Here is a 27,016-nt window from a genome sequence, read left to right on the forward strand (position 1 = left end):
TCTGCATAAGCCACAATTTTATTTACCTAGAAATAAAACTTCTACCAAATTACTGAGGTTTTACTATTTCAAACAATGCTATTTCTTGAATGATTTTGCAGCAAGAGAATGGAGGCAGCGTATCAACTCAGACAAAAGTTTACTTGTTTGCAGTAAACATGATTTCCTAAATCTGGATTCTAGCTGTACAAGATAGTAGAAAACTCAGTATATAGTGGACAACAATCTATAGACCGTTTTAAGTCATATCACTGTAAAATTAAGAGTGTGCAATTAACTAAAAATTATTTTACTTTTAGGAGTTTGGATATATTTAGATTGTTTGGATATAGTCTAGCAAAAAAAAAGAAGGAACTTAATTCTGGTCATATCCTCATTTTACAATCCTTTTCTACTGATGTAGACAGTTACAGGAGTACATGAACTAGGTTATCTAACTGGCATTCACCGCAGAGGCAAAAGCATGTTGGTGTTTGTCATTGTCAATCTGCCCAACACACAAAATATGACACTGCTAGGTGACTCATTTAACTCTAATTTAAAGAACAGTATTCTTTGTTATTAGTAATACTTGCCCATTGTACACTAAACACAATTCAAGAAAATTTGATAAAAGGGCACCAGTACATTTAAAGAACATGGTGATAAAGAACTGCTTTAACTGTGTTTTGAAGCCCAGGTGTTCAGAATAGTTACCATCTTAAACCCTACATCTGCAGTCCCAGGCAATATAGGATACATTGGATCTCCCCCTGTACTTCAGCATAGGAGATCTGATGTTGGTCCCCACTGCTGCAGAAACTTCTGTGGCTATGGCCCTACCAATGTCAGTTCTGATGCCAATAATACTTGAAGTGGGGGTATCATATCAGGAAGATTTTGGGACATGCAGGAGAGGCTTGGATCCAAAGAATCCTGCTCCTACCCAGTCCCCCAATGCTAGGGGAAAAAAATACTCCACCTGAGGAGCTAACAAAAATCTTTCTTTTATTTCCCAGGGAAATGGTGGCCAGGAGGGAAGTGTGGATAGAAAGAAAAATGAGAGTAATTAAAGTTCTCATCTGTCCTAAAATTGAGAGCCACTGTGCCTTAGGAATGCAGCCTAAAATTAATAATAATAATAATAATAATAATAATAATAATAATGGTGGTAGCTGCATCAGTCTGCTTATTACATGGCACATCTTATGCCAATGATGATTTAACAGAGTAGTTCTAAAGCTATGTACACACTGACTGAACAAGTAACATCAGGTCGGCTGTCTTTAAATTAGCTGGGCCTAACATCTCAAGTTATAAATCCATCAAAGTCTTGATTTCGTTAATTTTTGTTTCACTAGAAGATTTCTTGTTTCCAAAGGCTCCAGTCGCAAGTTCTTTCTTCTTCTCCTGGATTTTCAGCATGTTTTCCTCTACTGAGTTCTTCACAATGAACTAAATGTGTTTTTTTAAGAAAATGTCAAACAAAAGAAAAAAGGAAATTCACTGCTATCATACTACTTTTCCAAAGGTACTTTAAATATATTACTGAAAATGTGCTATCCTAAAGTGTGATTCATTTACTATGATGTGAAGAAGTAAGAATAGCAAGGAGACAAATACTAGACCATGGGGGGGGGGTGGAGCTTGCAGCCCTCCAGATGTGAACTCTCAAATCCCATCCCCAACCCTTAGCCACGCTAAGGAGACTTGGGAGTCCAACAAGAGTTGCAAGTCCATAGGTTCCCCATTCTAGGATAAAGGTTCTCAAACTGTGGTTCACCAACCACAGTCAAATAGTATTTGTACTTGGCCCCATAGTGATTTAAAAACTGATACACTCAGTCTCACAGAACCATACTCACAAAACACATGCACATCCATTATCTAAATATCATTAATATATGCTAGTTTAGCTCAGTTGCTAGAGCATGAGACTCTTAATCTCAGGTTTGTGAGTGCGAGCCCCACGATGGGCAAGATTCCTGCATTGCAGGGGGTTGACTATATGATCCTCAGGGTCCCTTCCAACTCTATGGTTCTATGTGCTTTGATTTGTAGAACAAAAACCATGTTGTTAAGTGGTCCTCCATGAACTTTGGCAAACTAAGAGTTCAGGAAAAATATTTATGGAAAGTACAGTCCTAGAACTTACAGCAACAAGAAGAAAGTAGTGCCTTCATTTCTATCTGCAACTGCTCATCTAGCAAGGAGCCTTATGTGTGGGGAAGCTGTCTTACATTACTATGCCGACTTAGACTGAAAACTATCTGCGGACCCCACTCAAACAGCAGAGGCCATTTTACGAAACTGAAATCATGTCAGTGAGGGAAGCAAGATTCAGTCTGTTTCCCATCTTTGTGCCAAATAGTTAACTGGCAAAAGTTCATCTTTTTAACGCTCTTCACATAGACCCTTAGCTACTCTATGCGCCCTCTGTTGTTTCAAAGGCCACATGTTTGCAATACAGAAAATACGATTTAATTCCTTGCTAGTCCCTCTTTTATTATACTGCATCCCTAAGCACAACTGCGGACTCTGGGTTCAGCAGTATGTATAAGTGTGCTTGAATTAAAAGCAACTTCTTATAACCACAGGTGCTTAAGATAATCACCAGCTTACCTTGGTGATGACAACATCCTGCTTCTGCCCAAGTCTGTGACATCTGTCAAAGCACTGGTCCTCTGCAGCAGGATTCCAAGCCTATCAGAGATATTCAGTAGTCATGCTAAGCCCTGCCAAAAGTAATGTGCTTTCACATTTCAGATTTCAAAGCTATGATCACTATAGCACTGTGGGACTTTAGTGTTTTACTAGTATGGCGTTGGAAGACTTGAGAATAACATATTCCATTTTCTATTAGTTATATACATGACACATCAGCCCATCAGCCCATTTCTTGGTGACAAACTGCCTATCCCATCAAGTTGCCTGGAATAAGGAGTATTCTTGAAGATAAATGGATTTCTGATTATAGTTAAGCTAGAATACAAAGGCTCTCCGGGGGAGCCCATTCACTTCCATAAGATATAAAGCCTTTAAAGATGACTGGGGGAGGAATGAACTGATACAATTTCACTTTTTCTTATAAGGATAATAGCAGGCACACAACTCCTGATCTTGAAGGGGTATGAATGGAATGATTATGTCCCCCTGATCAGCCTCCACCAGCAAGGAGCATCTCAACATACATATCCCAAATGCCAGGTAGATAGCATTTCCAACAGCAGTAACCAGCAGAAATCCCTGAGAGGAGAGGCTGTGCAAACCTGCTGTCATCATGTTACAAGAGGCCCAATTTGAGCCTTTTTGCTGATCCAACTTTGGAACTGGGACAGCAAAGGGACTTTTTTCCTCCCTGCTCCACAACTTCTACTCCTGAAAATGCACACGCATCAAACCGCACCTCTGCCAGCCAGAGATTAGGATCGCTCCCTTAGCTTTTCAAGTTAACTTATGCACATTTGCAATCAGCAGCTTTATTACAGGTTTTCTACCACAGCTAACCTGATGGGGGAAAACCTGTGTTTTTTGCGGCAGTTAACAGCACCCTTATCACTTTCTTTTGCCATTATCTAGCTGCTAAAAATGAATTTCGCATTCCTTCTTTTATTTCTAGGATGTGTTGCAGAGCCAGTAAATATCACACTGATTGACTCGTTTATACTTACTGGATCCATTAAAAATACTTGTGAAGCTGCTGTGAGATTCAAACCAACACCACCAGCTTTTAGAGATAACAGCATTATAGTTGGGGTCCCTTCTGCATTACTTTGGAACTGCTGAATTGCCTGTACTCTTTGTTTCCGTGTCATAGACCCATCCAAACGAGCAAAAGCAAACCCAGATTCCCTGAATCAGAAGAAGTACAACAGTTAGTCAATTTGAGAGTTCTGACCTCATATTGTGGCATGCTGAATTTTTCAACTTCCAAATTCCCAAAATGAAGGGTGCTAAAAAGTTATAACATGACTTCGGTTATCAAAAGATATTTTGGTTAGTATTTTGCTGCTAAGTAAAATGTGTGTAAAACTGCATAGAAACTTGCAGTTATATTATTAATTATAATTATTATCTGACACTTTCAGAAGGTAAAATTAAAATTCTTTGGTTTTCCAAAAGCAGTTTATGTGCTTCTTCATCAAATGTAGACTTACCAAGCTAAATGTTGTCCAACCATAAAAATAATACCAGATTTGATTTCTTCACACCCAAAAACATCTTTTTAAGATGCCTCACTGAAGAAATTTACAAAAACTAAGTTTCACCCCCCTAAAATCACAACCCCTACTTTGATAGGAAGTTTTGATTTTTTTCATGAGAAGTTGTTTTTTTGGGGGGGAGGGGCACGCAGCACAGCAGATAAGATAGTAAGTACTATGCTGAAGAAACTTAACTAGCACATATTTCTACTTACTTTAGTGGAATCTCTATTAGAGTCAGGAACTTTGTGAACTGAGAAACTATTAAACTCTTAACAGCAGGATTTTGCTTCCTTAGTTTTATCAAGGCATGCATCAGTGCATTGACCTGAAACACAAAGTAGTTATTTTCAGTTTTACAAACAACGAGTCTCTTGATTTTCCTGAGGTTAGTTTTATTGTTTCAAAGGAAAGCATGCATGTTCTCAGAGTCCTGTGTGCTAGACTGACCAATTGTTTCTCCCATTTCTTACCACGACATACCAAAAATAATTGGCCTCCCAGAGATAAAATAAAATCGGTGAATCTGGAACTAATATCACAGGGTACAAGAATTGGAAAGAAAACTTAATTTCCTATATAAAATGTCATTACTTAGGAGACCTAGAATCTCCATTTTGGAAAGCAACAGGAACTGTTAACACATACATGAAAGTAATGTGTGACTTTTAGGAAGTAGCAACCTAAGTCACATTGATAAATGGAATTAAATGTAGGAAGATATCAGGAATTCACAAATGTGCAAGCCTTGTATTTTCCATAGGTAACAATTCTTTCCAGTTATGGCCTCACCTCCCACTGCTTTCAGTGGCATAAAGCAGTGAAGATGGCTAATGCCAAGGACAAGGTAATAGAAAATAATATGGAGAAAGCAGAGTTCTTGCAAGAGTCTAGATGAATTGCTTAAATCCTTAATGAGGGCACAGAGGAAAAAGACACCAAAAATCAGTAAGGAAGAAGGAAGAAGTAGGACCAAGAAGACTGAACATAAAAAGTGGCTAACTCATGCCCTTTCCTGTTACTAAGCACAATCCATGTATCAAAATTTAGCCAGTGTGGTAATTATCTAGAGTGTAATGTTTTGGTGCATTTTAATGCAAAACGAATTAAGAACATATTTTGCATACCACAGAATAAAGACAATGAAGTGTTCTAATCTGACATTTACCTTTGAACTAGATACCCATTCTTGGCCAGGCTTTTTTCCACTATCCAGTTCCTCTGAAGGACATTCTACTAAATTTTCTAATCCAACCTCTTTCCTGCAAAGAGGACATTTGGCGTTTGTCTGAAAAAGACAACACAAGTTTATAGTTCTGAGAAATACACTGTTGTGATCTGCATGTTTAAAGGCTAGCTTTTGTATTATACTTAAGTTAGTAGTTCAGCGGTTTTTTGAAGAGGGTAAGGTTTCACATAGAGCAATATACAAAGTGAATACTACAAAGAATTAATCAGGGTGGCAATACTCCCCCACGAAAGAATTAAGAATGCCATGTAGGACCTGTTAACCATTAGTAGCATAATTATGCATTTTCCCTCCTCTCACCAAAAAACATGCAACAGCAATGAAATTATGACAAAAAGGTATTGAGCAAAACCTTGAAATTAAACAAGTTAAAGTTGTCCAATGTACCAATTCAGTCTAATGTGAAGCCATCATAAACACATGCAAAATAATAATAATAATAAATACTGTGCAGGTCAATACAATCAAAAGGTCCGAATCAAGAGGAATACATGCAGTAGAATGTAGAAAAGTCAGTAGATTAGTTTCGATGGCAATAAATTAAAATAAAATATAAGGAGTATTAAACTGTTTTATCAAAACAGTAGCCCTACTGGCCACTGATATAAACTGCCTTCACTGCAGTTTTGTAAAGGTAATAACTAACCTTCTCTCTCTGGATAACTTCACAGATACATGGTTTACAGAACACATGGGCACAGTGTGTTATCACGGGAAAGTTCAGGGACTCTAAGCAAATGGCACATTCTTCATCTGATCCAGAGCTGAGCACAAACTTCATTTTTTCTATTAATTTCATACGCAATTCTTCAGGGGTACTATTAGCTGTCCAGACACATACACAAAAAATTAAAAAGAGCAATGTTACAGGGTTAAAGTATCACAGTGCAAGATAACCACAAAGGTGCATCTATTTCAGCAGGATCTACAACAAAATGTTGCTGTGTATTTCATCTTCTAGTAGGATTTATTCTTATTGAAGGTTCCAGATAGCCATTCCCCTAACTAGCAGGTTATTTCATCTCTCTCTCCCAGCCTCCTGATTTTCCCTTTTTATTTTCCAGTTGATTCTCAACATTCTGTAGGTGGTGACCATAGTTAGTCCTCACTGGGCTGGGCTGGTGGCATTTAGGTTTTTTCGTGGAAGATGCCCCTAAAGCAAGGGTGTCAAACTCAAATTCATCGGGGGCCGCATCAGCAGTTTGGTCACCCTCAAAGGGCCAGTTGTATCTGTAGGACTATGTGTCCACTCTTTATTATCATAAATTATTGTCACTGCATTCAATTATTACTGTTTTTTGTAATAATGTAAGTAGTAACTAGCTCTGAAAGCAGAAACATAGTCAGAATAATGGCAAGTAGATATTCAAATGTACAATTATTGTACAATTTATTGAAAAAGGATTTTTGGTAACAGACAGTAATTTATTTTTTTAAAACATACAAATATTGCCAAACACTGTTTATTACACATATGGCAAACACAAGGCACTTTTTAAAAACTTTTCTGACTAGATGGCTGACATAGTTTTCCTGAGGTCAGTCCATCAATGTCTGGCGTAGCAATCCGCAGCCGTTGGATCTGTCACATCACAGGATGGCATGCGCTCAATATAAAAACAAGTGGAGGTTTCCTGAATACATGTAAAGTGGAGGTTTCCTGTGTAGAACGGCTGGCGCCGCTAGAGGGCAGACGTTCTCTGGCTTGTAGGCTGCCGCGCATGCGCTGAAGAGGTGGCTTTCTTGTGTCAAAAAAAAAAAGCGAGAATAAAAGGTGAAGGCTGGCGGCCGGCGGCAGCTACATGGGCCACATGACGAGGTCTGGCGGGCCGGATTCGGCCCGCGGCCCTTGTGTTTGACACCCGTGCCCTTAAGGATTGGAATGTTTTAGAACTTTTATTATCCCCCCCCATGGGGGGCTTTTTCAGCATTAAAAATGAGCTGAAAAAGTCGGCTTATATTCGAGTATATACAGTACACAGATCTGAATACTAAACAACTGACAGGTGCGCATTAATAGAAGGGTGACACACAACTTTTTACTGTGGAGTTCTTTGCTCTCCTGCCTTCGTCACGTGCAGATACTAACCAACCCATTTGGATCATCAGCAACTGCCGTAAATCAAGAAGTGTAAGCACCTGAGATTAAAGGTCTCATATGTTTTTAAAAGAACATGGGAATACTTACCTTCTGTATCACTGGATGAGGACACACTTGTACAGAGCCATGGATGACAACACAACTGTCTCAGCCTGAGCAACACACCAAGAACATCTGCATAGTGGGTCAAGACACTTCTATCATTGAAGTACCTGCAGGATAATTTTGACATTAAATAAATCAAGTGTTACAGTTTAAATACTTGAGCTGTGATCCACAAATCCTCCGAATTCTGGCCCAATTCTCTCTTGTGCCATAATAATTAGAGAACTTTGCAGGATTTGTTAGGTCATATTTACCATACCATTAGAGTTGGAAACAGTGATTTAACCAAGGATTACAATCCAGGCTATCAAATGAGGCACCTCAGTGTAAGGGGTGTGTAAATGTATGTGTATCCATTTTGCTTCCCATGTCATTTAACCCTCCATAATAGACTGAAAAACAATGGCATTATCAGGAGCCACTTAGTTAAAATCTCATGCCCTGTTTTGAGAACAGCATTCTGCCTGACAATGCAGATTTATTTGTATACAACAGACCAAGCAGTCACTGAACAGTTGCAGCAGATGTTCCCATTTTCTCAACCATCCTTTTAATGTTGTGAATGATGAGTACTAATCTGATTAAAATATCATGGAAGTTTGTTAGTACTATTCCAATTGCAACAAAAATGGCTAATGTGCTGGCCACTGAAGGAAGAATGGTTAAATTTCTACATACCGTATTTTTCGCTCTATAACACGCACCTGACCATAACACGCACATCGTTTTTAGAGGAGGAAAACAAGGGAAAAAACATTCTGAATGAAACAGTGGATGTATCATTTTTGTGCTTCATGCTGTGGCCACACACATGTGATCTGATGGTGAATTTGGGGTGACCCAATGCAAAAATCCTGAGAATCCCTGTGGATCCATGCTTTGTAACCACATTTTTGCACCATTGCAGCCCCAGGCAACAGTGGGTGTGTGATTTTTGGGGGGCAGGCTGTAGCCATGGACATGCTATGTGCTCTAATGGTGAATTTGGGCTGACCCAATGCAAAGATCCTGAGGATCCATGTGGATCCATGCTTTGTAACCACGTTTTTGCACCATTGCAGCCCCAGGCAACAGTGGGTACGTGATTTTTGGGGGGCAGGCTGTAGCCATGTACATGCTATGTGCTCTGATGGTGAATTTGGGCTGACCCAATGCAAAGATCCTGAGGATCCATGTGGATCCATGCTTTGTAACCACGTTTTTGCACCATTGCAGCCCCAGGCAACAGTGGGTACGTGATTTTTGGGGGGCAGGCTGTAGCCATGTACATGCTATGTGCTCTGATGGTGAATTTGGGCTGACCCAATGCAAAGATCCTGAGGATCCATGTGGATCCATGCTTTGTAACCACGTTTTTGCACCATTGCAGCCCCAGGCAACAGTGGGTACGTGATTTTGGGGGGGCAGGCTGTAGCCATGGACATGCTATGTGATCTGATGGTGAATTTGAGGTGACCCAATGCAAAGATCCTGAGGATCCATGTGGATCCATGCTTTGTAACCACGTTTTTGCACCATTGCAGCCCCAGGCAACAGTGGGTACGTGATTTTGGGGGGGCAGGCTGTAGCCATGGACATGCTATGTGATCTGATGGTGAATTTGAGGTGACCCAATGCAAAGATCCTGAGGATCCATGTGGATCCATGCTTTGTAACCACGTTTTTGCACCATTGCAGCCCTGTTTTTGCATCAGATCATTGCTATGTGATCTGATGGTGAATTTGGGGTGACCCAATGCAAAGATCCTGAGGATCCATGTGGATCCGTGCTTTGTAACCACGTTTTAAGTGGGGAGGGAAGGAAAAATATAGAAGGGACAAGGAGCACGAGAGGGGTGTGCGGAGAAGCAGCTGGCTAAGAATGCAGGAGAGGGGTTTAAAGGGGGGGAAGGAAGGCAAAAGTCCACCCACCCACTCAAGCCAGCCCCCCCCCTCTCTCTCTCTCATCTGCATGTTTTCCGCTGCCTGCCGAGTCCCCAGACGCAGCAGCAGCAGCAGCAGCACCACCACCGGAGCAGGGACGCTCTGCTTTCCTCTCTACTTGCCTGGAGAGGAGGGGTTGCCTGGAGGGGAGGGGATTTCACTGCTCTTTGTTCCGTCTGAGCAAACAGCAACCGAAACAGAACAGGGTGGGCAGTAAGACCCTGAGGCAGAATGCAGGAAAGCAACAGCCTCCTCTCCTCCGTGACGGCGCAATATGATTTTTGCCATGCACTTGGGACAAACGGCTCCAGGGACCACACATTCGCTCTATAACACGCACAGACATTTCCCCTTACTTTTTAGGAGAAAAAATCTGCGTGTTATAGAGGGAAAAATACGGTAATCCAAAAACTTGGGAGTCTTAATATTGCACACGTGCGCACACGCACACACACACACACACATACATATATAAATTAAAGAGTGGGGATCATTTGTGTAATATTGGAAAAATCGTGGCATTCAATTAAGTGCATTAGTAGAGTTACCTTAAATCAAGCAGTTAAAAGTATTATCAAGATAATAACTTAAAAAAGGAGTAATGTGAAAAATGCAGTTAAAAAATTCAAGTAAAACCACAAAAGGGGGGGGGAAGGGAAGTCTAATATATATGAAAACTGAAAATAAAATTTATAAAAATAAATATAAAAACTTGGGAGTCTTAATATTGCATTCCATGGAGTTTTATTACAATGGAATCTACAGGGCTGCAATCCTATACAGTGGTACCTTGGTTTAACAACAGCTTCGTTTATGAACAACTTGGATTAAGAACGCTGCAAACCCAGAAGTAGGTGTTTTGGTTTGTGAACTTTGCCTTGGAATAAGAACATGTTTCGCTTCCTGTTGAGTGTGTTCCATTTGTAAATTGAGTCCCCCGCTGCTATGGGAAAGCACGCCTTGGTTTAAGAATGCTTTGGTTTAAGAACGGACTTCTGGAACGGATTAAGTTCATAAACCAAGGTACCACTATATACACTTACCTCGGAGTTAAGCCCTACTGAATCCAACAGGCCTTATTTCTGAGTTGACGTATTTGGTATTGCATTATAAGACATGCAAGATAAAAAATCAGACTACAACAATTACTGAATGCAACCTAATGGAATTCTGTTCTTCCGCTTAACAGCTGGCACTATTTACCTCTTAACAGCAGCAATGCTCTCGTTTTTCACAGAATGATACATTTGGCTCTCTTCATCTGTAAGTGTAATATGCTGAATGAATACTTTGCGTTCCGGGAGCTTCAAAACTGGCTTCCCTTTAACTTTGCTTGTTTTAGTTCTTCGAAGTGTAATGCTGTTAATTAGGGATTGTAAACGCCTAGCAGGACAAAAGAAGCACCCGTGAGGCTTTAACATCAGATATATTTTATATCTCAGTCGCACAGTCTTGTATACCCAGTGAAAACTGCAAATTTTCTGTATTTTACTAAAAGGACTTTAAATGAAGTCTGTATTCTTGACATAGCATTCAGTTTATGTATAACCCATGTACTTAACTTTACAAAATGTACTTATCAAGGATACGTATTAGAAAACTAGAAACTAGAAACATTTTATACTTAAGCCCTCCTTGATCTCCCATAGTGACAGGACGCTGGATTGTTCTGTGCCACCAGTCTCTATCTGTAAAAGGCTTCAGCTTTAAAAAGGAAAGAAGAGACCACAAATCCTTTAAGGAATTCTGAATAGGTGTGCCTAAAAGGAAGAAGAAAGACAAAACAAAAACATGCCACACATTATGATTACACCACATGAAATTCACTCAAAAACAAAAGTAAAGACTGGGTAAACAAAAAGTATCCTTGTACAAGTATAAAAAACTTGCCAAAAATTATTTTGGCATTTGTATCAATGTATCAGCTTGAATTCTTAGGTAAATATTATTATGTATTATTTAAAAAAATCACACCAAAATATTGCTAAGTACCACTCTAACATTAGTATTTAGCTTCTGCTAGGCAAGTTTTAAAAAAATCAATTTCACATATTAAAACATTTGTTAATTTCCTATAAAGTTACATTTACATGAATCTGCCTTAACATGATTGGCTGACTTGCAGGCTGATGGAAACCCACACACTGTTGCAAAACTGTATCATCGATTATTATTTTGGATCAACACATTCTGGCACTAGATCCTAATTATTTTATTTCATGAATTAAAAATGGTTTTTTAAAAGCAGTGCCTCCTTGTAAATAATGAAGTCCCTCACTACTGCAAAATGCAACAGTTCTGGCATCTACTTTGCTTAGCTTTCGAAACATCTTTAGTCAGGTACAGTCACTACCTAAAAGACATAGAGCCTGATCAAAATAAGAGTTTACACTGGAAATAAATATTCTTGGGCTTAAACTGCATTGATGCATTTGTTTACAAAGCTGCTTTTTCATTTTAATATTAATGTCAACTTCAATACTCCACTATAATCAGCAAGTTAAAAATGGGCTGGATCTCTGGATCATCAGCCCATATAACAGGGTTGGCAGAAGCTGACTTTTCAGCCTATTGTTTCTCCCACCAGTCCTCAATAAATGCTTCCCCGAGAGTTGGATATGATGTGGCAGAAGAAAAGGGTGCGATGGCTGGAATTTCTCAGCCTAGGTTTCCCGGTTCAAACTATTATTCAGTTGTATAATTAAGTGAAAATTTAAACTTTAAGGCCAGGAACAATTGTTGTCCTGGGAGAGATGCTTTCTTTAATCTAAGTTTATGGGTTTGATCCCAGTAGTCCATTAAAACTAAACAGTGCTAAGAATTTGAATCTAGTCCAACCATGGCTTCAAATCGGGTTTTAACAGTAACACCATCAGTTCATGAACTAATTTCTTCACTGTTTGATGAGCAATTGAACTCTTCAGAACAGGAAGCAGCCACTTTGGCTGCATTTTTGCAGCAGGAATTTATGACTGGAAAAGTAAAAGCAGTGCTGGAGGTAGGCAGAAAAATACAATAGAAAAGGTGCTTGCTCTCAGAGAGGTATAATCTGAAAGTGAGAAAATGTCTGCATATGCACTACAAATGCAGTTTTTTCCAGCAAAGACATTCATACCGCCCCCTGAGCAACATCAGGCACTCAAAGCAGGAACAGCACTTCCATTGGAATAGGACAGTAGTTTTGGCTGCTTCTCTGGGTGGCTCCAATGCCAAGCAGCTAGTATGATCAGAAGGGAAGGAAATACAGATGTTGCATCCCTAGCAGAACTTATCTTGCATCTCTTACATGCTGCTAAATTCCACATGCTCAAGAGCAGCTGCAGACAAGGTGCTGCTGCACTGCCACCCTTCCAAAAGTGGGGTCTCTACTGTTTGCCAGGATGGTGCAGGAGCAGATCAGAGTGGCAGAATGGCAGCCCAGAGTGCCACATTGACTCTGCTGATCTGCCCATACAAGTCCTGACCTTGCCCCATCCTGCTAAGTGGAAGCAACAGTGCTGTCAATAGGGTGGTGCAGTACTATCCCACTGCACTGATTGCTCCTGCTTGGGCTGAAATTTGCTAATTGAATGCTCCCTGGAGGGAGGAGTGCATACACACGTGCCCCAAAGCAAGTAGCAAGCTACAATCTTAACTAAAGCAATTTTACAGACTGCAAAACAAACTAAGAGACATAATGCATCGCAGTACTGTTGAAAAATCTTACTGAAATCAGCATAACTCTTATAGTCAATTAACACATTGCTGCAGTGTTCTCCCTTTGGCATAATTACCTGTCAAAATCCATCTTCTTTGTGCATCTAGGTCCAGTACAGCTTTTGTCTGTTGAGCATTTGGATTTCGTATTGTGTGTCCTTCATCCAACACCACTCTCAGCCATTTTAATTTGTGTAAAGGGCTATTACCTCTGGCCTAGAACAAAATTTAAATAATGGCTGTAGTACTTTAAGGATATAAGTAAACTCTGTAAAATAAGCAGCGACTTAAAAAAAAATAAAAAGAAACCATTTTGCTTTCATTCTCTATTCCAGAAGAATATATGTAACCTTTATGAAGAGGAATAGAGGAAGTCAGCTACATCAAGCGTGCATGAAGGCCTGGAAGCCAAATCACTTTTGCTGCTTCACTGAAAATCCAACCCAATTAATGCAAGAGGCATTATAAGGACAATTTCAACCAATAAAAATACTCAAGGAAGGTGTGTGGCCTAGAAAGAGCCCCACAAGCCAGATAAGAGGGACCTGGAGGGCCACACTTGCCCCCAGATCACAGGTGTGTGTATGTACACACACACACACAGTGTAAGATATGGGAAATTATTTGAATGGCTTAAATACAGCATGCTCTACTTACAGTTCACATCTAAAGCAGATACTACACAGATCTGTTAAATTTATTCCCATGACAGTCATCAGAACGTAACAATAGAACTGTTAGTCATATGATTTAAAATAAAGCAGCAGCTAAGCAACTGGAGTTTTGTCTTTAAGGGACAGAGAAAACAGAAGTGTAATACAGGCCCTATTTCACTCCAGAAAGAGCTTTTGTTTATTTAATAGGATTACAATCACTAAACTACTAAGCAGTTTACATAACATATAAAGTTGACCAAAAATAAAATCTAAACATAAACAGAATAAGTAGTTTCAAATATATATATAACACACACACACACACACACATTACAAAATAAAATTGCATAATAAAATACACATCCAATTTACATGACTGGACATGCTTGCCTAAACAAAAACATTTTTAGCAGGTGCCAAAAACAGTTCAGTATTTTACAAGTGTTTCCATTGGAGCTGTATGAGAAAAAACAAAGTTTTCTACTCTATTTCCAAGGGTGAGCACCCACATCAAGATGCAATTAATAATATCACCTAAGAAATGGGCAGAGGAAGGCAAGATTGTGTCAGCTGCTTAAACAGACAAAAAAGTCACAGCCACCAAGCACTTCACCACCACACATAGTCCCAGTATTACTATCCAGTCTGAGCTGTATTCTCTCCACCACAATCACCCCCACTCTCCAAACATCAGTTGCAACTTAAAAATGCTGTAAAAGATTTGCTACTTGAGCATGTGCTTTTAAAACTGCTATACTGCTACTTAAGGCATAAACACCCAACGCACAGTGGATCTGTTTTTAAATGTCCACATCTACATTTACATAGATCAGTCTCCACTTAACTTCCTTAAAAGGTATGCAATTCTCAGAACTGATATCATTTTCAAGCTCTAAGAGCAGGAACCAAATGTTTATCTTTCTGTTGCCCAGCTGAAAAACATAAAAGCCTTGAGAGCTTCCAGGTACAGAATTTCACTTATTTTTACTACTCCTTCTGCAACAGCTGACTTAGAATAACATCCAAGTTATTTCCAAGCTATCCATTACAGTAATTTAAGCACTTAATGCCAGGTAGAACAAGACTCCAAGAGTTGTAGCCAACTAAGTTGTACTCAGAGGAGACCCACTGAAAATCAATGAACTCAAGTTAGTCACGTCCATCAATTTCAGCGAGTCTGCTCTGAATATGACTTAGTTGGATAGAATCCCAAAAAACTTACAGTATAATAAAATATAGCAACCTATATGAAAGTGCATCATAGTGCAGCTAGAGTATAATGAACACCCCAAGTATAAAACATTAAACTGTTTCAAGATAAAAGCATAGAAACCATTAGTGACTGGAAGCCATTAGAAACTAAAACACCTGGGCGGGAGTAAAAGAGAACATTTTCCATCTCATCCCACTTTCTACCAACTGGAGACACCAGAAAATATTAAAGCCTATTTTCTCTGTGCTTAGAACTGCAGATTCACAGAGGAACCCTGCCCCTGTAGTTGTCAAGTGCACCAGTTTTATCCAGCGCCCACCTGGAGAAAGAGGTCAAGGCTGATGATATGAGATGAGCGATGGCAGTTTATGTTTGGAGACGCCCTTCTGCAAGACAAAAACCTCCTTCGTATATATATGCTTGTTCTGAACTAAAGACTCATACAATGGAAAAAACAGATTACATGTTTTAAAAAAACAAAAGGAATACAATGGAGCATTTGGCATTGATTTGAAAAAAGCTTAAGACTACTAGGTTGTATTTTAGAACAAAAGTCAAATATTTATGACGTATAAACTGCTTTTCTTTATCTTGCTACAACTTTTCACCATACTTACTCCATAGTCACTAGCTAAAATGTTGTAAGTTGTTAATACAACATCCTGTCTTGAAAGTACCGCTGGATCTTTGCTGCGCTCCGAGCCATAGTAAACGTAAATGTTCAAGTGAACACCCGGATCCACATGTTGTTCAAACTGATCCTGAAATAAAAATTAACCAGATGGTTGCGATTAACTGATGGCTCAACAACTGTCGTCTGTCAAGAGGTTTCTAAGCTATACTACAGTCAGGAACATAGGAATCATAACCCTTGGTGCATCTAAAAAAAGGTAAAGGGACCCCTGACCATTAGGTCCAGTTGTGGCCGACTCTGGGGTTGCAGCGCTCATCTCGCTCTATTGGCCGATGGAGCCAGTATACAGCTTCCGGGTCATGTGGCCAGCATGACAAAGCCACTTCTGGCGAACCAGAGCAGCACACGGAAATGCTCTACCACTGAGCCACAGCCCTTCCTGATAAAGCACAGTAAGAGTAAGCCTAATTCAGATTTATTGAGACTACAATGGAAGTTGTTCTGCTGAAAAAAAATGGGAGCAACTTGCATACTATAGTTTCAAGGCTGGAGGCACAGTCAACATTAGAAATACCCAACCCATTCGGTTCATCATCAACCGCCTTAATTTATATTACTCTGGCTGCAATTCTATGTTTACCTAAGAATAAGCCCCAATGAATTCAACAGGATAATATGAATAAATATGATTGCACTTTAAATCTTTGTTATGAACATTTAGGCTGTATTAAAATTCTAATCCCCATATATCTTCACTTTAACATTCTTTTTAGAAATTAAGATGCCACATTTTTATCTTCGAAAAGCACAATTGTTTAAATTTAAAACCTACAATCCAGTTACTTAGGACAGAAAGTGGACAAATGATCAGTGTTGTCCCAAGTGTCTCTTCACCTTCATTTTTCTTATGCTGAATAGTAACAACACCTTTGAAGAGGAAAAACAATAATGTTTAGCAATGTAACATCACAATGATTACTTCCATGTAGTCCTCTTTAGATGTATCCAGTCAATTTGCAATTATTTACTATCATTTCTAATCCTAAATACAGTATGTATTATTCCCATTTTTGCTTTAACTACTGCATAGGAATCCAATCATTTACACCAGTAGTTCCCAATTAGCTAAGTATTGCAGAACCCCCTGTTTTTCAAAAACCAAGCCATGGACCCCTTACTTTTGAAAATTTTGATACCTCTATGATAGTTTTTGTTATATTAATGGTGCCACAGAGCCCCTGGGTGGGTTACATAGAGCTCCTGGGGTCTGCATACCACCAACTAGGAATCATTGCTTTATACGGTTCAATCAGTCCAGATGTTTCAGATGTCTTCCTTTCCTTCCCAACTATAAGCTTGTTAAAAAGCATTTCGTATTAAGTAGCATTATAAAAGGAAAAGCTTAATAGTTTGGATACCTTTTTTCTTTGTCTTTTTTGAAGAAATGGCTGGTTCCTCAAGAGCAGAAGCAAATGCTTTATCCTCTTGAATATCACAAGAAGCTGTGAAAATGTTTTATAACTAAATAGTGGCATACATTTGAAAAAAAGTTCCTGTTTAAATTAGTTAAAGTAAGATTATTTTGAAAAGCTGTTCATTCAGTCATGTGAGCACTCGTGCACATACTATCCGTGCATTGTCTTCTGGGTATAAAGATGAGAACTACAGGTTTAGCCACCACAATTAATACAGATATTACAGATCATAGATCAAAGATTATTCTTCCTAGCTTAGAGCCAGTCCTGATTCAACTAGACCACAGGCCAGTTAATTCAAATACCTAAAGCAGCCCATCCATAAGCAAAGTGTCAATGTGCAAACACACATTCACTTGCACCATGCCAACAACTGTATGTTATGCACCAGTATATGTTTAAGTTCTGCAAAATGTCACACACACTCTCTGTTAGAAAGGCCTCATTAGGATACTGTTATCAGGTTTCATTGGGAAGGGGGAACAATAACTTTTTGACGGTAGTATTTTTAAAGTACTAGCATCATACCTTTCCTTCTCTTTCTTGTTGCTGGATGCGTTTTTTGCACTTTGGCTGGGAAAACAAGAAAAGTGTTAACACAGTGTGGAAATCAATAAAGTTGTTAAAACAAATATAATGACCCCCCAAAATAAGTGAAGCTCACTTTCCATTATTTCTGTGTTCTGCTCTTCAGGCTCTGAGTCACTGCTTACTGTATACTTTGGCTTTTTGCCCATAGCTCTAAAGCATTTAGAAAGCAAAAGGATTACAGTGAATAGAGGATTTCACAAGCGCTTATCTGATCATTTAGATTGACAGGGTATAGAGATAAATTTACCAAACAGTAGCATGGAACAGAAAATATGCTAGTCACCAAACGGGCCAGAATAAAGATAACCTTGCAACATGTTTCACACATCTAAAAAACTCATTTGATTTTACTCCAGAAAGCAACCTCTCTCCCAAGAAACACCCCCTCTCTCACACAGGGGAGGGGGGAAGAGAACAGTTCAGAAGTAGTTTGCAATTGACTTACAAGAACAGATAAAATATGCTTACCTCTTTGGATGGGTTCTGGATGACTGAGATGGAAGAGAATCACTCTCCTTTGTATCAAAAGCATTCAGCTGCAGGCCAATTCTGGGTGCTTAGCAAAACAAAAAACACCCTATGATTTCTCTAATAACTTATTATTAGTTAATTAATTTAATTAATTAATTAATGTTGCATACCACCCTATCCAGTAGATCTCAGGGCAGTTCACAACATTAAAATCATGGTGCAAAAAATGGAAAAGACATAATAAAAATAAATACAAAATAAAAATAAAAGCAAAGGCAAAGGCAAGCCAATAATTCCCCTTTCCACAACACGTCATAAATTTAAGCTACTGGTGATCAATTAGGATATTTAATGTGAAAAAATAATTTCTTAAATTAACTTCTACTGAAAGTTGTCATCTGACTGAATTCAAAACAAATTTGATTAGTTTCCATATCAAAATTACCTTCTTGGTCATTTTTCACAGCAGGAACACATTTCTAAAAGAAAAATAAACACACTAAAATGGCATCTAAAATTTAGTTTAAAAACAAAACAAATCTTATGGAAATTAGTTGAAACATACTTGAAAGAACACGTGGCTAGCACAGCTCTTCAAAGTACCAGTTAGTACGTTTTCCACTACTTCAGACAGTTCCAGTTATTCAGATAATACACTCACCTCAATCAATCAATCAATCAATCAATCAAGGTTTCCCAAAATTTACAACAGTAAGCTGTAATTTCTAAAACACTGTATATTTTAGATCCTCCCTGTAAATTAAGAATACAGTTTGTTTGTTTGAATTTGTTCCTTGTTTTCTAATTGGCTGCTACTGTTGTCTCATCTTCTCCAGAAGATTGCAACATTCAGACCATTTTCTCTTAGATTTTAAGTCTCTTTCTTGCAGTACAGTACAGGGTTGGTACATGATGTCTACTTGGGCAGCACCCTCTAGTGGCCTTATGGATTTATACTGAATGCATCAGACATGTTGCCCAGAAACATAGCATTTTTAGGGCATTACAATATTTTTTGTTCAGAAATGCAACAAAACAATTCCAAATGTTAACTAATCTAAGCCAACTAGCAACTAGATAAATTTATACCTCTATGTACTGTTGAGAACAACATATAAGAAAAAGTATTACTTAAGATGGCACTTACTTTCTACTTTGCTAGTTACGAATTTCTGACAAAATGTGGCGCTTATCCTACAGAAGAATTTAGGCTGCAATCCTATACTTGCTAAGTTCCACCGAAATCAGGACACACAGAATTGTGAGGCATGGCTATTTATATCTGCTCTCTCTTATTCTGGACAGAAGTGATCCATATCTATGCAAATAACCTCCTTTTGGAAAACTGCCAAATCCTGAACCTTCTGGAGAGCCTTTTCTTTGGGGCTGCTTTTGGTAGCCTGGATAAAACTTACTGAACAAGAGGTGATAGAACACATTTTATTTACAGTTTTTATTTTGGTATTTTTTTTTTAAAGAAACTGAATCGTAGGGATGGCTTGGCTAAAAGTCCAAGTAACACGTAGAATTCAAATAAATTAAATTCACATATATACTGTATATAGAGAACAAGACCAAATATTCTACAAGAACATCAGTGATATATCATTCCTTCTTTCTTGCTTTGCATATCTGCATTATTTTTGTCGTATAAATATGAGAAGTTGGAACTGATACAATACAAGCAGGGGTCTGGTATTAACAGTAAATTACCTTAATAGGAAATATCTTCAGTTGATCACTTTTCTTTTTAACAGGAAGAGGTTTGCCACCATGGAAGTTGCTAAGTATCACAGCTATCGTAGTAAGTGTTTTACCCTAAAATACATTGAACATTTTATTAACATTGTTTCATAAGTTTGTATTATTTATTTCTTTTTTATACTGCCTTTCTCAAAGGAGCTGAAGGAGGCATACATGCTTCTTCCCACTTTTATTGTCACAATAAACCTGTGAGGTAGGTCAAGTGAGACGCAGTGACTGCCCCAAAGTCACCCACCGAGTTTTGCAGTTGAGTAGGGATTTGAACCCGGATCTTCTCAGTTATAGTCTGATACTCTAGCCCAGGGGTAGGCAACCTAAGGCCTACCGGGGGCCGGATGCGGCCCAATTGCCTTCTTAATCCAGCCCGGGAATCAGCGTGTTTTTACATGAGTAGAATGTGTGCTTTTATTTAAAATGCATCTCTGGGTTATTTGTGGGGCAAAGGAATTCATTCTTTTTTCTTTCTTTTTTCCAAAATATAATCTGGCCCACCACATGGTCTGAGGGACGGTGGACTGGCCCACAGCTGAAAAAGGTTGCTGACCCCTGCACTAACCACTACACCACACTGGCTCCCAGAGGCAACATTCTAATATGAGAATTACCAAGCCCATGTCATCTGCCAATATTCCTCCAAGAACATTTTCTGGCCGCGTTTTTTCAGCAAAGTTGGTAATTGTATTGTAGAAGTAGTTTTCCCTCTCTTCCCAAAATGGAGGCAACTCCTTGTTGTTCTCACGGGAAATCATCCAAGCCAAAGCTTGCTTCTGATGTGGAAGTAATGGAGTTACAACAGCCTGGAAAATTAAGGTGTTATATTATACACATTTTCGTAACAGAAACCACAACCTGTAGCTGAGAACTTACTAGCATTTTGCCAGTTTAACGTGTGCACTAACACACTATCAATGTGACGTGCTGGATATATTACCTTTGCTGCTTCTACTTCACGCGTTTTATCATCTTCCTTCAGATCTTCAAAGAGTTTGTCAAATTCAGTCTTGAGCTAGAATTGTACAGAGAAGTTAGACGAGGTAATATACCCCAAAGCTCTACTCCTATTAAAAGGAGAGTTTAAAGTTCTAAAGTACATTCAGCAACTCAAATTCTAACAACAGACATGCATTGTACCTGTTCAGTTGTCATTTGTACAGCAGCATGGACCGGAGCACTGTAACTTGTTCCAGCTTTGCCATATTTCTTGCTAGTCCCAACGCTAAATTCTGAAACTGAGTATCATTTTTAAAAGGGGAAGGGGGGGGGAATTAATCAATGACTGCAAATGCTCTCCCATCATCAGCAGACCAAAACTGCTTTATATTTACAGAGATTGATGTGATGCGAAATAAGAGAAGTTTAATAAGCTAAGAAATACTTCATGTTTTGCTTAAAGGAATTTCTATTAAGTTTCTGTATAAAATATTTATTTAACTTACTTTTTCCTGGAGGAGCTAATTTAAAGCCATGCATTTTTAGTCGATCAAGAACCGCTTGCTTATTTTCTGCTTTTCCCCAAAAACTCAACTGTACTGGCATAGTGAAAGTATTCTTTGCTCCAGAAGGAACAACCCTAGACAAAAAGAAAAACATTACGTTATTACATTTTTACCCTGCCCTTCCTTTTAAAAAACCAAAACACTAGGACAGCATACAGTGCACACAAATAGCTGGGGTTTTTTATCTTCACAACAAACGTGTGAGGTATGTTCGACTGAGACACTGGTTGGATCAAAGTTGCCAAGTAAGCATCATACTTGGGTGGAGATTTGAATCTCAGCCTCATCAGTTCTAGTTTTACCTATAACTATTACAATCTTAAAATGAACTATAAAAGGAGCCTAGAATGCAATGGAAAGGGAATGAAGGGGTAAGAAGGGGGGGGACTGATTTTAAGAGAGGAGAGAATTAAGCGAACCACCTGTTTCTACTATTTACATATACAATATTACTGCCGAATCAATATGTTAGTGTTGTTGTTGTTGTTTAGTCATTTAGTTGTGTCCAACTCTTTGTGACCCCATGGACCAGAGCACTCCAGGCACTCCTGTCTTCCACTGCCTCCTGCACTTTGGTCAAACTCATGCTGGTAGCTTCGAGAACACTGTCCAACCATCTCGTCCTCTGTCATCCCCTTCTCCTTGTGCCCTCAATCTTTCCCAACATCAGGGTCTTCTCCAGGGAGTCTTCTCTTCTCATGAGGTGGCCAAAGTATTGGAGCCTCAGCTTCACAATCTATCCTTCCAGTGAGCACTCAGGGCTGATTTCCTTAAGAATGGATAGGTTTGATCTTCTTGCAGTCCATGGGACTCTCAAGAGTCTCCTCCAGCACCATAATTCAAAAGCATCGATTCTTTGGCGATCAGCTTTCTTTATGGTCCAGTTCTCACTTCCATACATCACTACTGGGAAAACCATGGCTTTAACTATACGGACCTTTGTCGGCTTGTTAGTAGTACACTTCAAAAAGGTATGGAAATTCAGTGGCAAAAATTGATTAAATTTAAAGGTAGGGAAAACCTTGGTCTTTAAAACCTAACCTTAATTCTGCAATGCTTCAAGAGATAGTAGAATAACTATTACTTATATATCTGGTCTCTGTTCTAAACCTCAATGAACTTATCAATCTGTGACAGATTCAGTAAACCACTTCATGTTTGCGAGTTTGTTTACACTATACTATACCTGTTCAACATAAGCCACCGGCACAACCAGCAATCAGATACTGAGACTTCTTAGTTTATAAAGTTTGCTTCCTGCAAATTGTGATTCTACTTCCAGATATCCCACTTTATTAGAAACTAATTTTAGTGGCACAATCAGAATGATTCACATCATATAAACAGTAGCAAACTTTTATTTTTACTAACTACTACCAACGGACTGCTGTTCAAAAAAACAACAGGGGAAATAGCCCTACATTTACATACTTACCCCTCCACCACTGCCAACTTGTTGTCCATGATGTATGCCAATGATGCTGCCAGCTCTTTTTTGATGTGGCCTACCTGGTCTCCATTTGCATTATTTACTTTTACAGCATTCTTGTCATATGCGTTGTTAGGCTCTCTCTGGAGTGCAACCATTTCATTATTATTGACCTGCAAAATTAGCCTTCACGTTATTTAAAATGTACAAAATACACAATAAAATACACAAAATACAACCAAAATATCTTTAAAACACTGTTAAGGCAGTTTTACCTTTACACCATATATTTTTTGCTTCCAATGTTTTTTACAGTAATATTAAACACAATGAAATTTCAAAGTAATAAAATCATCCATATGCCATTGCTCAGAGAGCAGCTGAAATTTCTTTAACGTTGCAAAAGAATTTGAATATGACAGCCTGACTTGAAGTGAAGGTGGAAAGTGTTCAATTCATTTTGGAGAAAAATGCAAAAGCCCTTGTTCTAACAGGAAGTTTTTACAGTACTAGAAACATTCTGTATATAAGCTAAAGAAGGATTGAGGATTTCCCTCAACATTTCAGGTACATTAAACTTCAGAGCAGTCTTTAGCCTCAGTACCCAAGTGTATAATCAAAGTTGGAACATTATAATATGCTACAATGCTTCAACTTAAAGAAATACACTTCTTTGTACAATTAACACATTGGGAATCTGATATAAGATACACACACAGTGGAAGTGTGGATCTTGCTTGCAATACCAGTCACCTCGCAGAAGTAGAGTAAGGTCCAAATCTGTTGTAGAATAGGCTCAGTGAACAGCTCTGGATGAAGTTATACACAAAAAAATAAGTTCCACCTTGAAGATTTTTATATTACAAACCACCCTGCAATCTACAGATGAAGGTTGCTATAGAAATTTAATTACCTCACCTCAACTGAATTTGAGACAGAGGGGAATTCCCTAATCAAGGCACCACTATCAAGAACATCTATTTACAGCCTTAACCCATCATATGATGTGACTACTTGCAATCATACTTTAAATTTGGGTTTGCCCAGTTCACATGTAAAACAGGAGTGGGGCTATTTAAAAGGCAAACAATATTAATACCCCCATCGGTGCCATCACTCTTCCCCTTTCCTACATAATCCTATTCACAAGGAAGCCCTATTTACTTACTCATTAGCCACCATGGCTAATGGTCAGGGATGATGGGATTTGTGAGTCCAACAACCTTTGACGGACACTACATTGTCAAAGGTTAGCCATCCCTGAATTACCCGCCCCCCCCCCCCCTTGGAATTACAATTAAAGTGCAAATTACTTAATGCTTCAGTCGCCTCTGCTCATTACTGGGAGTACAAACAACCTAGTTATCTAGAATTTATACAACATACCTAGTTTTTCCTTTCAAGCAATCTAGTTAACAGTTACTAATTTGTATTCCTCCTGTACTTACCACTCCTGTATAATACCGCAATCCAACCACATTGCCTCTCAGAGTTCCAAATAAGATAGCTGAATCCGTATCTTCTTCAGTCACCATAGTAGCATCTGATCCCATAAGGTCTTCTAGGCTGGGATAAAATTCTCGAGTAAAAGCATTGTAATGCCGATCTCCATATATATCAGGATCCAATTCCCATTCAAAATTGCTGCAAAAAAAGAATTTTTAAAGAACTTCATTTGGAATTGTTTGTTACTGGAGGCAGGGTGTTCAATTGATAGGTCACTTCCTAGTTCACAGATATGAGCTCTTTTGAAATACCTTCATGGGCAGAAATGAAAGCTGCTCAAAGACATTGCTGGAGAAATGTTTTGATTCAGCTGGGATTAGGCTGATCTATTTCAACCTACCCCAAATGACTGGCTGTTGTAGGGTGAGGAATTAAGAAGGGGATATGGAGAGGCCAATACCCTGACCAGAAGCTGCACACTGCAACATTTTGTTGTTTAATCTGTACTACTTTTTTAATAATCAGAAGGAACTATGGTTTGTACACGTTTAGCAACCAATACTGCAATCTTTGTTTGACATCTTTGAAGTTGGCACTTTTTAAGCAATTCACAAAAAAGGGGGGGAAATCCCCCACACACATGTGGAATAAGTGTCTAAGTGAGTTCAAAGTCTCCCCCCACTACACCCCCAAATGTGGGGAGAACACAAATTAAACAGAACACAAATAAACCTTTAGCACAAACAGTTCAGATAACCTTCATCGCTACTAGTGTCTCAACAAGGTAAACTTGTCAATAGTTAGCCAACCCGCTAGCAATTAACCTACCCATCAAACTTCCAATCAGTTATGAGTTCAAAACATGTCGACCTTAGGCAAATCTCTCTCGCCATCTGCTACCCATTTATAGAAAAAAAAATGTTAGGAAACCTACTTGAAGACAGTACTGAAAAAATGATGAGTTCAAAGAAAGGAATGTGATATGTTCCACATTAGTCAATAATCTTGGGACTGAGACCAAGTAAGTTTGTGTGTTACTGGAAATGGTGACTGCAGAAATTACACTATTCTATACTTACTATCCCCTTTCTGAATGCCTGAAGTCTACTATACAGACCAAACTGAACATGACAAAGATATTCTATCCCAATTCAATATAAAATGTGGGTCGCAATTCTTTTTAAAGCAAAAGGGGTGTGCATATGTGCAGTAAACACTTTTCTCCTCAGCTGAGTGTCGCTACCAAGAAGTACACTTGGGAGAAAAACAATGGATGGTCGAGTAGCAGCAGCTATAAGAAGGTAAGTGCCAAGAGTGTGATGAAGGATTTGTTCCCTCTCGTGCTCTGAAAAATCAAACCACACACATCCTGCTTTTATAAGCAATTAGGGGAAACACGGGTATGAAAAAATAGGTCTGTCAGCGCTGCATCAATGTTACTTCCAAGATGTAGTTGATGCAGCACCAAACATACTTAGACAGGGGTGCCAACTTGAATTAAATATTGGGGGGCCCAGGTAAGCACACCCCACATTACTGACCACATGATGTGGCTCACACACCCCATGTGAATGGCAAGGTCCACCAACTGGGGGGGCAACCCCCTCAAATATTTTATTTGGGGAGCAAAGGGACCATGGTCCCTAGGAGTTGGCTCCTGTGTACTTTAAGAAGAAATGTGAGAAAGAAAGAAATTATTAGGCCAGAGCAAAGAGGTGGGTCAAACCGGAAATGCAAGGGCCAGGAATGAGAACAAAGTCCTTGATGATAAACAGAGTCCCGGGAAACACCTTCCTTGCACACATATATCGGTCAGGGTTAAGTTCTTGTGACACAGACCTTTCCTTTACCCTAGCTTAGTAACACAACACTTAACCAAATTCATTTTCTTCTTTTTTCGGGGGAAGAAGGCTCCTGGACGCTTGTTAGCATTTTTGCAATATTTTTTGCCCTGATCAGCAATATTATTATTAAATAATAATTATGCAAAACCAAATTACAGGCTGAGACCGCAGCACCGCGCCAGGCAGCCGAAGAGCTTCCCCATCAGTCCCAGACCAGCAAGGCAAGTCCTGCCTAAAGAGGCAGAAGGACCACGACTGGTCCCGGCCCCATAACTCGAGAGGCCTAGTGCAAAAGCGGCAGGGGGGCCTGAGGCAGAAACGGGGGGCAATTGCAGCCCCTTCAAGTCAAGGCCTCCTTTCGGGGAGTGGACGCGGGAAGAACCCCCCCCCCCCGCCCACGCGCTTCGTCCCATTTATGATTCTTCCCTGCCTCGGGGACCCGCTCCGCGTGCCCCCCCCCCCAAAAAAAAACCCCACCTCATGAACCTCCAAGCCATGACGCGGCCGCCGGACTCCTAAATGCCGCTCTGGCAACGCCCCGCGAGAGCGAGAGGACCGAAAAAGCCCGCCACGCCAACGTCGCCGGGTGAAGAACCTGCACAGCCGCCTCAGAGCTTCCACAGTCAGCCAACCCGGTTAAAGCGAGAAGCCGCAGCTCCCAATCCGCGAAGAAGCTGGGCGGGCCGACCTAGAACGCCCGCTGCCCGAATGGCTGCTCTTACCCATCACTCGCTTCCTCCCG

The 27,016-nt window shown here is 39.4% G+C and overlaps 1 protein-coding gene across 1 annotated transcript; it reads right to left on the bottom strand.

The window, feature by feature from the left end:
* On the bottom strand, positions 1-26,908 carry HLTF (helicase like transcription factor). The gene is made up of 25 exons (XM_079977734.1): positions 26,752-26,908; positions 24,433-24,628; positions 22,991-23,157; positions 21,496-21,629; positions 21,191-21,288; positions 20,991-21,065; positions 20,665-20,856; positions 20,009-20,113; positions 18,741-18,774; positions 18,293-18,380; positions 17,898-17,974; positions 17,762-17,806; positions 17,177-17,260; positions 16,591-16,685; positions 15,742-15,885; positions 13,333-13,471; positions 11,184-11,319; positions 10,763-10,942; positions 7,619-7,743; positions 6,077-6,255; positions 5,350-5,469; positions 4,397-4,509; positions 3,651-3,831; positions 2,602-2,682; positions 1-1,434 (listed from the first exon to the last, which is right to left on the bottom strand). Exons 1-25 carry the CDS (start codon positions 26,769-26,771, stop codon positions 1,294-1,296), a joined length of 2,949 nt encoding a protein of 982 aa, XP_079833860.1. The 5' UTR covers positions 26,772-26,908; the 3' UTR covers positions 1-1,293.
* Positions 26,909-27,016: the final 108 nt, after the last annotated feature.

The sequence above is a fragment of the Podarcis cretensis genome, assembly GCF_951804945.1.
Source record: "Podarcis cretensis genome assembly, chromosome: 5".
In the NCBI taxonomy this organism is placed as follows: Eukaryota; Metazoa; Chordata; class Lepidosauria; order Squamata; family Lacertidae; genus Podarcis; species Podarcis cretensis.